The following is a 12,912-nucleotide window of genomic DNA, read 5'->3' as shown; positions in this document are numbered from 1 at the left end:
TAGAGGTAGACCTAAAAAGACTTGGTTATAAAATATTAGGAACGACCTTTCTTTATTAGATTTAAACGAGAATTTGACCTTTAATAGGACACAATGGAGAAAAATGATTCATGTAGTCGACCCCATGTAGTGGGACAAAGGCTTGATGTCGTTGTTGTTGTATAGAATATTTATCTTCTTTATATATATATATGAGCACCTATGTTCTAAGTTCATATCATAATTCTAATTTCATAGTTTAGCTTCTTTGCCCACATCCATCCATGATGTGTGAACATTTGCTTATTAAACATTGCAAATGGGTATTGGTGTAGTGCCCTATACTTTTTTCTTCGGTTATTATTGAATTATTGGCATCAATTTCCTTTTATCGACCATAAATAACTCTTAAAAACCATCGACAAATATCTCAATTTTGAGTATTGCAACTTTAATATCAACGTGTTGATGAGCAATACAACAATAAAGGGAGATATTTTATAGTCTTAATGGTAAAAGGAAAATCAAAGAAAGAGCTGTTTAGTGACATAGGCGTTACGGCCATGGTGTTAATGCACTGCTCCCCTGTTAGGGTTATTGACTAGATTCCATTCAAGCAGAAGCAATCCAATGAAGTTACAAATCACAATGTAAATGCTTTTCAAATTTGTAAAAATCTGCTGTATCAAGTTGGAAAGGACCAAATGTCTCAATCCCACTAATTATTTCTAGATTTAGATGCTATACAAGTAAAAGGAGCTAAAATAAAACACTAGTAACTTGCATATACATCACTTCTATTGTCCACATTTTGCAGATCAGTTCAGCCAAACATAATTAAACATAAGCTTGAGAAACAATCATACCAGGTAAGGTTTTCCCTCAACTGTTCGGTTTATTAATATTTTGTCAATTGGGATGCCGAAAACATCATGAACTAGTGTGTATTGAAGCAACCGACTAACAAATGCCCTTTTCCTGTCTTCAAACCTAATAAATCTAATGCACAGACTATATGTAAGAAGATAGGTATAATTTGTTGTATCACACAAATATGAAAATGCCTCAAAAACAACAACGGAAATGGCGTGAAGAAAATTCTCAGACCATAAAATAAACTGACAAGTTTTGCTCCTAGGGCAGTCGGAAATGTGCTTTACAAAACTAAGAAATCCGCTGGATTCAATTTGGTTGGTTTTAATAAAAAATTAAGATGGGTGTTAAACTCTACAAACACCTCAGACGTAATTATTTTGTTTTCCTACACAAAATCAGATTACCTTCAACCAAATAGAAGATTTAAAATTCATAGATTAGCTCTAAACGAATGAATTTAGTTGATTTAAGAATTACAATATTCTAAACAACCATAGTTTAATAATCCCTTAAATATGCACGCGACCAAACAAATCCTTAAACAATTTAGAACGAAGTAGTGAAAAACCAGAACAATCTACATGTAGAGTTCAAAATTAAATGTATCCATGGCAATAACAAGGCTAGTGCAAATGGAGTTGATACAAGTATTTTGCACAAAACTTTGCAAATGCTATTTTGACTATAATGATACTCTGCTCATTTTAAAAAAAATTCTAGACTCGTTTAACAATAAATATCCAATATTAAGAGATCCCTTCCGGAAACTTTGTAATTTCTTTTCTATAACATTTTTCATTTACGTGTACGGGACATTGCGTCCCTAGTCAGTATCATAAGGAAGTGTGCTCCATCAATCAACATGCACAAACAAGCATATTATATAAATCATATCAATTATCTTCTTAATATCATTTCAATAACTTTTGATAATGCATATGCTGAAACTATCAAATAATTCAATATGACTATTCAAAAAGAATAAATGCTAAAATTTTGGCAAAAATATTAACTAACCAATATCAATTAATTCGATGAACTTGAAATAAAAAAAAAAAAACAACATCATTACTATAAAATAAAAGCATGAGTACTCACCTTGAACTTGCTTCCCTTTTTATTTCTTATTCCAATAACGATAGATTTAAAACTTATTAAATATCACTTCATTATATTTAATTAATTATTTGCTCTGAATTTTCTCTAACTTAATATTTCAAAACTTCTTCTCTTTTTAAATATATTTTAATTCTTAAAAATAATCATAGCATATTTCATTAATTAAAATTTTTTTTATTATTAAATTTTAAAATACATGTTGTTCGTTCTCTCTATCTCTTTCTCAAAGTAGCTAATTCAAACCTCTAATTGCTATCACATTAATTGATTTCTAAAATGTTTATAACAATTAAAATCTCATATATTAAAATTTACACACATATTTTCTAGTTCTCCTATTCTATATTTTTATTTGATTCATATTTTTTAATATTATTAATATGTCATTTATCACTAATCAATTAATTCCTTATTTGCATATTAATTTCCTAATTAGCATTTTCAATTAAAATTCATATTTTATTTAAATATTTTAATCTCTCAAACTTACTCTCTCTCACTCTCTCTCTAACTTTTGGCTTTTAAAATCTTAAATTTAAATTTGATTATTATTATTTCTATTTGTGAAAAATATCTCATTTCCTATACAATTTATCTGACAAAAACTTCCCTTCCTTTCTTGAAATTCTTCTGTATTCCTCCATCGAACTAAAGTTTATATCACTTGGATTCTTCTAACATAAAAATCAAAATATATTTTCTTATTATTTCTTCAACTAAAGAAATGAGAAATAAAAGTATATAACATCAAATTAAATCACTTATTTTTTCTTAAGAAGGAATTCCAAAAATTTAAATTTTCTTCTCTCTTTTCCAGATTTCTCTTTAATATAACTTGTCTTTTCTTAGGATTAATCACAATAGGAAAAAAAACCAAAAGAAATGAATTTAAAAAAAAAAAAACTTACTTCCTTCTTCTTCCTCTCAGCCACCTCTCACAACAGAACACCCCTCTCTCCCTTTTTCTTCTACAGGAATGAATGAAACTAATATTTCTCACACGAGTTGTTCTTTTCACTCCCTCACATGTTTATCCATTAAAACAGTGAAAGAAACTATCAAATGGATGTATATACACCCGTGGCGACCGCTCGGATCATGTTTCTGTGCTCGGTTCCGCTCTGTGCTACAGTACAGAGCCAATTCTACTGAACCTGATAAGTTCGATTCTCACAATCTCTCCTACTTATAAAAATTTCGTCATTGAAATTTACTTATACCTTATAGTTATATAAGTAAATAACATCTTCAATTTTATTCAACATAAACTTCAGCATTGGATGCATAACTATATAAAACTAAACATTTGATATTACATAACAAGATAACCTGATAAACCCAAAATATCTAACATAGCATAACAAGTTATTATATTAAAGACTTTTCATTCATCTTTATTAACATCTACATATTCATTAAGCTACTGTTGAGTCAAAGCATAAACTTAAGGTCGAACATTCTGCATGGATTGATTGGATTGATTTTGTGCTGAAGATAAAAATGACGGTTCCATCATCTTCTGTTTACCAAAATTCTTCTATGAAGGTGCTTCACCTGATTTCATCTCACCAGAAGTCCTCTAACCCAACCTAGGACAATATTTTGCAAAGTGTCCAGGTTGACGACACCAGTAGCAAGTGTTGGATCCCATCAGACATTCACCCTTGTGTAATTTGCCACACTTGGCACAAGCTTCCATAACTTTACTGACAGTCGCACTGCTAACACCACTAGGATTAAACTTGGGCTTCTTCCCATTTGATTCTTCATTCTGATTACTTTGGATATCTTCGTCAACATTCTTCCTTTTATACTGGTCCTTTCTCTTCTGAGTGATTTGAAAGTCAATCTCCACCCTTCTAGCTCTTTCCACCAACACTGAATAATCTTCGATTCCAAAAGGTACTAAAGGTTGTCTAATTGCATCCTTTAGACCGGATAGAAATCTACAATATTTTTCTTCTGCTGTTGCAATCAGTTGTGGTGCATATCTAGATAGTGTTGTAAATTCTGCTTCATATTGCATCACTGATTTGTCTCCTTGAATCAAACTTATAAATTTGTCCTGCATTTGTATTCTTGCTGACATAGGAACGAACCATTGTCTGAAAAGTTTCACAAAGTCTTCCCAGTTAACCAATGTATTTGGAATATCTCCTAACTCGTCTTCACGTTGCCCTCTCCACCACCTTTTTGCTTCTTCATCCAAGGCAAAAGAAACGAGTGACACTTTCCTCTCATTAGGACACGACATGCTATCAAATATATCATCTATACGAAGCAACCAATTCTCAGCCTCAATTGGTCCCTCATTACCTTTGAATAGAGGTGGTCGCATGTCTTGAAATAACTTTAGATATTTATCAGCTCCAACATCAAACTGTGATCTTGATTCCTGAAGTAGCTGGGTCATAATTGTCATCATCTGGGTGAAGGTGTTGGTGTTTATAATAACTTCAGGTGGTACTTCTTCTCTTCCCAAATTTCTGCTGGTTATGTCCTCTTCATCATCCGTATACCTGATATATTTATAAATTAATTAATTCTAAAATATAATAGAATATTTAAATTATTCTAAAATAAGTTCATAAATCATTCATATGGCTCTTTCATTATGATTCACATGCTTAAGATACTCATTGTGCTCTGATACCACTTTTGTCATGACCTGACCTAAATATTCGAATTAATGAGGCGGGAACAGACGGTCAGACTGTGATTTAAATTTTCATTTGCTCAATTTATCTCCAATATACTGAATGAGTCACTAAATTTAAAAATATAAATAAATATAAAAATAATTTAAATACCTTTCTTCCGGTGCGCCGCGTCTGCAGTACATATTTTTACCTCTTCTATTCATTTTGATTATACTAAATTATACCTGAAAATGTTAGAACAACGAAGAGTAAGCTACAACTTAATGAGTAAAACATACTTCTAAACTACATCAACTCAATGCAATTGGAATATTATGTATGATCCATTTTTCATTTCACATCATAAGATAATTACATTTAATTATATCCTTTCATCAAGATTTTCAATGTTATACATAACTCAGATATATATCATCTATTACATATCTATATTCGTATCTTTCTCATTTTTCATAAATAATATATTCGTCACGGGAGCCGCCGACTAGTACCATTAAAGGTACTCATTTTCTATTTCATTTTTCTTTTTCATAACCTTTTTTAATTTACGTGCACGGGTACATTGCATCTCTAGCCAATACCATAAGGGGATGGGTTCCATCAGTCAACATACACATACAAATATATTATATAAATCATATTAATTACCTTCTTAATATCATTTCAATAACTTCATATAATGCATATGCTGAAACTATCAAATCATTCAATATGGCCATTCAAAAAGAAGAAACGCTAAAATTTTATAATAACCATTAACTAATCAATATCAATTAAATCAATAAACTTGAAATAAAGAAAAAAATATTACTACTATAAAATAAAAGAATGAGTACTCATCTTAAACTTAGGAAATGCACTGCTTCCCTTTTTACTCCTTATTTCAATAACGGTAGATTTAAAACCGATAAAAGATCACTTCATTAAATTTAATTAATTATTTGCTCAACATTTTCTCTAACTTAATATTTCAAAACTTCTTCTCTTTTTAAATATATTTTAATTCCTAAAAATAATCATAGAGTATTTCATTAATTAAGATTTATTTTATTATTAAATTTTAAAATACATGTTTTTCGCTCTCCCTTTCTCTTTCTCAAAATAGCTAATTAAAGCCTCTAATTGCTCTCACATTAGTTGATTTCTAAAATATTTATAATAATTAAAATCTCATATATTAAAATTTATAGACATACTTTCTATTTCTCCTACTCTATATTTTTATTTAATTCATATTTTCTATTTTATTTATATGTCATTTATCACTAATCATTTAATTCTTTATTTGCATAATTAATTTCCTAATTAGCATTTTCAATTAAAATCCATATTTTATTTAAATATCTTAATTACTCAAACTTACTCTCCCTCTAATTATTTGCTTTTAAAATCTTAAATTTAAATTTAATTATTATTATTTCTATATTTGATAAAATATCCCATTTCTTATACAATTTATCTCACCAAAATTTCCCTTCCTTCCTTGAAATTCTCTCTTCCTCCTCCATCGAACTAAAGTTTATATCACTTGGATTCTTCCAACATAAAATTCAAAATAAATTTTCTTATTATCTTTTCAACTAAAGAAACGAGAAATGAAAATATATAACCTCAAATTAAATCATTTATTTTCCCCAGGAAGGAATTCCAAAAATCCAAATTCTTCCTCTCTTTTACAGATTTCCCTTTAATATAACTTGTCTTTTCTTAGGATTAATCACAATAGAAAAAAAATGCTAAAAGAAATGAATTGGAAAAAAAAACTTACTTTCTTCTTCTTCCTCTCAGCCGGCTCTCACAACAGAACACTCCTCTCTCTTGTTTTCTTCAACAGGAATGAATGAAACGGATATTTCTCACGTGATGAGTTGCTCTTTTTCACTCCCTCTCGCGTTTATCCATTAAAATAGTGAAAAAAATCGTCGAATGGACGTATATACGCCCGCGGCAACTGCTCTGATCGTGTTTTTGCACTCGGTTTCGCTTTGTGCTACAGTATAGAGCCGGTTCTGCTGAACCTAATAAGTCCTGCTCTCACAATTTAAAAGAAGATATTAGAAACACAAACACAAAAGACTTAAGATTTTTAGTGGAAAAAACACTATGTATATAATTTTAAAGAATATGATATTTATAATGATTAGTAAAATGGAGAAATGCCTTATAAATTTTATGCAATAAAAGGATGACATGCATAATTGAAAGTAAATAATATAAAATTTTAATTAGGTTAGTGCTATTGCATGAATTCAAGTGACCAAGAAAAAAAACAATAACAAATAAGTTGATTGTAACAAAACTGATACAATTAATGTGGATGTATCTAAAAATGAGAAATAATATCAATTAAAAATAAGGCAATTGAAAATAGACATATGGTTTTGAAATATCCAATGAAAGGTGAAAAATACACCCATTAGATGAATAGAAGAAATTAGTGTTCGAAGTTAAGGAGAAGAGGTAGACTAAAGGTGGCATCAATAGAATTTATTTAAAAGAAATGTGAATGATAGGTTTAACATCTCAGACAAAACATGGCAGGAATTAATGAAAAATGAGGATTCATAAAGCCAACCCAAAAAAAGTTAGGATAAAGTTAATGATGTTGGTCTCCATACCAAAATTGATAACATTAGATATTATGAAACATTGCACATGAGAGATCCTTTTTTGGTTATCTCTTCAGCTCCTAACCATTTGTTGGCTATTAAAAGCATCCCAAGGTTGGTTGTATCTGACAAAACATTGGTCATTTCTTGCTTTGTACATAATGAACTTACCATGAATTAACTTATATATATTATTTCCATCATTGCTATTAGATTGATTGTAAGGCATTCTTCTATTAGGCCTACAATTAAGATCCACTACTGTTGGCCAAGCTGTGGAACGTAATGTGGCAGAATTGGAAGTAGAGGTTAAAAATCGATTTAGTTTATTGCTTAGCCTAGCTTTTTATTGAATTTTTAACGATTTACGGATGACAGCAGATTTGAATCCTATCCTTGCCTGATCAATTGAGATGATGGGGTAGTCAGGACAAGGTGATAGGGAAAGAAGAACATCAAGAATATTTCAGGTTTTCTCTACTAGAATAAGCACAAGAATCATTTTGCCAGTCGCTATAGCAAATAGGATTGAACCTCTTTCTTTGGTAAGTCTACCGACAGTGGAGTTATTGCAATCCGTTTTCTGCTATACAAGCCAATAAAAGTCCCCAATTCCCCATTTGCATATCAAACAAATAAATCTATTTTTAAAAAATAAACCCTAATATTTCCATACCAGAGTTCTTGCAAGAACCTTCTTTAATTGTCCCTACTCACCAAAGCGAGAAAATCATTATCCTTGTTTCCAAAAATAACAGAAAACTGTAGAGATTCACAAAAAAAAGTTTTAAAAGATTGTTGTTTTCACCTAGAGGGCAAACTACTATGAGGTCTACGCAAATTACTAAAAAGATAGCAGACTCAACGAAAATTAAAGGTCCAGTATTCAAAATTCAAAGGTTCAAACGTTACATGCCAATCCATGCGATGAGTAAGACAAATTGACGGGTAATAATGACCAAAAAAACAAACAAACCTGTTGACGGCAGAACGCTCATGCGATGGAAGGAAAGAGACGAGAGACAAGAAGTGATCGTCTGAAGGGTTCCAGTGGGAAATATTCACAATCCACCTCCTCTTCCCTTTCTCCATTTCAAGAGTAACGGGATACCGCAAGCCCTAAGAAGCGTCGCCAAGTTCTAAATTGCTAAGATGCGATGCCGTGCAATGTTATTGGCTTTGGGTTGGAGTGCATTTTGACTGTCTAAAATTATTTGGTAGAATTTAAATTAAATAATTAAATATAGCATATTATTATTATTATTATTATTATTATCTAAATTTAGACTTGATTTGAGGCAGTTTAATTAATGCTTTCTAAACAATTTTTTTAGTACAAAAACTTCTAGATAAAGATATTTTTGTTCTAAAAAAATACTTTAGAAAATAATAAAAATTTTGTCCCAAATAAAACCTTAATGAATGTAGAGTAAAATCATTAATGGTGGTGAATGATGATTAATAGATGAGTGAGGTGTGAGGAGTTTAGGGATTAAGGTTTGCATTTTGTGGTTTAGAGTTTTCTGATTAGGAGTTTATATTGTAATGGGTTGAAAGGTTGATGGTTTGAAAATTTTAAGGATTTTTAGGTTGAGATTTAGGATTAGGATTTAGAATTTATGTTTTAATATTTAGGGTTTATAATTTATGTTTTTTTTTTATTGTTGGTCATGTTATAATTGTCAAAGCACATAATACATATCCTGCTACAGCAATTACTCTCCACTATCCTGCACAAAGCTGCTACTAACGGACAGTCCACATGTCCATCACTTATAGGCTGATCTCTTTATATATACTCTAAACCCACTCTAACATATTCAACTCTTCTTCGGTTGCTTTTACTTTTCTCTACAACTTTACTATTAATCCTTGATGTATGTACCGAGTCTAAAAAGCTGCTTTGAGAAGTAATAAGAAAGCTGTCCCAAACGAAATCTTAATCATTTGTAGCCTGTTTCCCAAGTTTGTGGTTTTTCTATTATTGATTTTTAGCTACATATATCAGTTGCGAGAAATGAATTTCACTCTGGCATTATCATGTTCATTTTATAAACTCTAGCTTGATCTATTCTATAATCTAAATTTGCAAATCGCGTGGCTCATTAGTTTTATGTCTCATATTATATTTTTCTAGTTTATAATATAGGTATTGGTACCTCAAGGAGGCATTCGTTAAAGCAGTAGATGCTGGCCTTGGATTTAGGGTTGCATAGGTTGGAGTTTAATCATAATAACTGGACCAACATCTCTGTTTGTGTTGATGTGGAAGAATCCAGAGATTGGAGATTCTAGCATTTTGAGCTATGTGGAGGGTTGTAATCTTAGATTCAAGTAAGTTTAAATATTCATAATTGGGTTTAATTTTTTTTTTAATGCATAGTTTCATTGTTAAAATGTCTCTCTTATGTTTATTTATTTATAGATGTTATGACATTCTTTTTAAAATAGTTTTTTATTTATTTAAAAATTTATTTAAATTTTATTTTAAAATTGATAATTTATGCCTTCACAAAAAGAAAATTCTAGCTTTGTGCCTCGACCATGGTAAGAAAAACACACATCTTCAACAACAACAATAACATCAAGCTTTTGTCCCACTACGTGGAGTCGGCTACATGATTTTTTTTCTCCATTGGGTATCGTTAAAGTCAATTTTTCATTTAAATCTAATGAAAAAAGATCATTTCAATATTTTATAACCAAGTCCTTTTAGGCCTACCTCTACCTTTCTTAACATAAGTCAAATCTAATTCCTCTACTTTTCTAACCGGGTCATTGGAAGGGCACCGTTTTATGTAACCAAATAATCTAAGGTGACTCTATCTAATATTATCTTCCACTGGAACTACTCCAACCTTTTTCACGTATATGCTCATTTTGTATCCTATGTCTAAGGGTAAAGACATGCATCCACATGAGAATCCTCATCTCTACAACACTTAACTTAAATATTGTGCTTCTATTTTAAAATGGATTTTCGAGTTGGATTTGAGTCTAACCTAGAACTAACCGACCCTCAACTGATCCAACCTGAACTTGACCTGATTACACAAATGGGTGAGAAATCAGAACCCGAACCAAACCAGCCCCAAATCTAGGTTGACCCGACCCAACATATTGACTTAGGCGATCACAACGGGTGAATGCATCTATCCGATGAGGCAGTGAGTGCAAGATAGCATAGTGCATACGTGATTGATCCGGCGAGCATAGACGGACATATGGGTAGACGAAGTGGGCATGCTCAATGGGCAAGCGCAAGTGACAGAGACGATATGGGCAAGCGCAAGTGAGGTGCACATTTGGGTTTATTTTGGGTTACTTTTGGGTTATCGGGTTGATCCAAAGCTGACACAAAATCTCATACGTGTCAGGCTCTGAGAGCCAAACGATCAATTTTTTAAACGGGTTGATCCTAGTCCAAAAAATTTGGGTTAGGGGAGCAATTATTGACATGACCTGATAACTCCACCCAAAATCGACCCAAAAAATATAGGTTCAGATTGACACGTTTAACAAATGGGTCAGATTTGAGTAGTAGTTTTTGACCCATTTGAGAAATTGAGTAGGATCATGGTCAACCCGCTAACCCAATTTTAACCCGAATTGTAAAAAGGCTTCTTCGTCTTTGTGGTTTTGCCTCTGTGGTGAGTGCGAATGTCTAGTCCAGTGTAGATGTATACGGGCGAGGAGGTATAATTGAATGCCCTCTCCTCTTACGCGCCCTCTTCTTCCGCTACTCCGCTCTATTCTCTCCTCCCGACAACCACCTCATCTCACGCAGATCCATCTCCACAATCACGCTCTATGACCATCGCATCTTCCTCCCTAATGCCACTTACCTAATTTCCATTAATCCAAAAATCTCCATCTCTAACAATTTTAATACCTTTTTACCACTTCTCCACTGGTAGCCACAACCTCGCCTCCGCTCAGTTCTACGTCTTGGCCTCCGGCTTCGTTCTGCTAAGCAATTTCACCACTTCCTCAGATTCTCCGCTGAAGGAGTTCATGTTAAGGGTGGATGGGGAAAAGCTCGCGATCTTCCTCGTGCCAGTGGATTCATCCTCTTTTACCTGTGAACGCCATCGAGGCTATCTCTACGTCGGTAGACCTTTGTGAATGACCTTTCCCAGTCTCCCTCTCATGCGTAGATAAACGAATGGTTTGCTGGTCGGGTCAAGTCAAGTCAACTCGACAACCCACATGGGTCGTTTTGGGAAACCTGGCCCATTTGTAATATTGGGGTAGGATTCGGATTGATCCGTTTGGACCCGGGTCAAGCCTGATTGGACCCGAACCTGACCCATTAATCCATTTTTACACTCCAATTTTATGTCGGGTTCAATTTGAATTTTCATGTCGTGTCAAATATTGACACTCATAGTGTGAATCCCCCTCACACCCCTTGACTTCCTAAAAAAAAACTCCCTCTCTCAACCTCACCTCCTTTGACTTTTAAAAAACTCTTACCCTAAAGACATAACAATAATTTATAAAGTGGGCTCCTAAAAACCTAATTTTCAATATATAAACCTTCTGATCTTACAGTACAATGCATAAATCGTATATTATGAATGACTAATATTATATGATAAACTAAGGTTCATCCAACAAGTTCTCTAGTAAATCGTATAGTACGATCATTAATGGTGATTAGATGTAATTCAATTTTTTAATCCTCAAAATTAAATTAGATAGTTTTAATTAATATTCATAAAGTATGAAATATATCGTATAGTAAGATCAGTTCAAATTCCAAATTTGCCTGGTTTAAGTAACCATGATTCGACGACGGAGTTTCTTAAAATATTTAATCATCTTGTAGATGTGATGTTCATATAGTACAATTAGTTATAACATAATTTTAATTAATCTCATTTAATTAAATATTTAAATTAATTTATGTTTGAATATATTGTACAATACATTTTGGATTATATAGTATGATTAACAAAAAAAATCAATTTTGCTCCCTCTTGTGTGTATTCACAGAGTTGCTTAACCAATATATTTTATTATGATTTCTTTGTCATTTTAGTAGTTTAAGTTGAGATTTGATTTATATGGATAAAGTCTCATATTGCATGTATAAGTATAATATGAATTGAGTAGTTTGTCTATAATGGCCAAGTTTATCAATATATACACATGACATATATTTAGACTATATTATATCATATTAGGGAGCTTATTTCTCTAATATATGAAGGTTAGCTAGGGGTGTAAATGAATCAAGCCGAGCTCATATCACCCCTAGCTTGAGCTTGAGTTTGATTAATTAATCAAGTTTGAATTTAAGCTCGAGCTCAAGCTTTTTTTTTCTACGAGTTTTGAGCCAGTTCATTTATTATAAAAGATGAAAAATGATTATGATTCAATTAATTATAATAATAAAATAATAAAAAGAATGATAAACTAAGAAAAATAAATAATCACTTAATATAAGAAAGCAAACTACAATTGTAAGACATTGTTAATAACTTTATACTTAAAATTTTAAATGCTAATGTATTTTAAGTGTATTTTATATTAATAATTTTTAAATGAGCTGACTCATAAGCTGATGAGTCGAGTTAGGACCAGCTAAAGCTTGACTTATTAGCTCATTGAACTTAGTTCACAAGCCATTAATGGAGCCAAACTGGATGAGTCATCTTGAACCC

General features: G+C 31.7%; 1 protein-coding gene across 8 annotated transcripts in view; it reads right to left on the bottom strand.

Annotated features, from left to right (window-relative positions):
- The window catches only part of LOC110091889 (L-aminoadipate-semialdehyde dehydrogenase-phosphopantetheinyl transferase-like), a 16,195-nt gene extending 7,763 nt beyond the window's left edge, over positions 1–8,432 (bottom strand). Inside the window, exons 1-4 of one of the 8 annotated variants that reach the window (XM_020816181.2) lie at positions 8,220–8,357; positions 6,403–6,662; positions 4,785–4,858; positions 846–978 (exon numbers count right to left, since the gene is read on the bottom strand). In XM_020816181.2, the coding sequence (XP_020671840.1) occupies positions 846–978; positions 4,785–4,837 (186 nt within the window). In that variant the 5' untranslated portion in view covers positions 4,838–4,858; positions 6,403–6,662; positions 8,220–8,357. Of the gene's footprint in view, positions 1–845; positions 979–3,226; positions 4,494–4,784; positions 4,859–6,402; positions 6,663–8,219 lie in introns of those variants that run through there. The other 7 variants (XM_020816177.2, XR_003702113.1, XM_020816182.2 and 4 more) reach the window with 7 other exon arrangements.
- Positions 8,433–12,912: the final 4,480 nt, after the last annotated feature.

Source organism: Dendrobium catenatum, unplaced genomic scaffold, assembly GCF_001605985.2.
Source record: "Dendrobium catenatum unplaced genomic scaffold, ASM160598v2 fragScaff_scaffold_1126, whole genome shotgun sequence".
In the NCBI taxonomy this organism is placed as follows: Eukaryota; Viridiplantae; Streptophyta; class Magnoliopsida; order Asparagales; family Orchidaceae; genus Dendrobium; species Dendrobium catenatum.
Note: the sequence above shows the minus strand (reverse complement) of the source record. Positions and strands in the feature narration are given on the sequence as shown.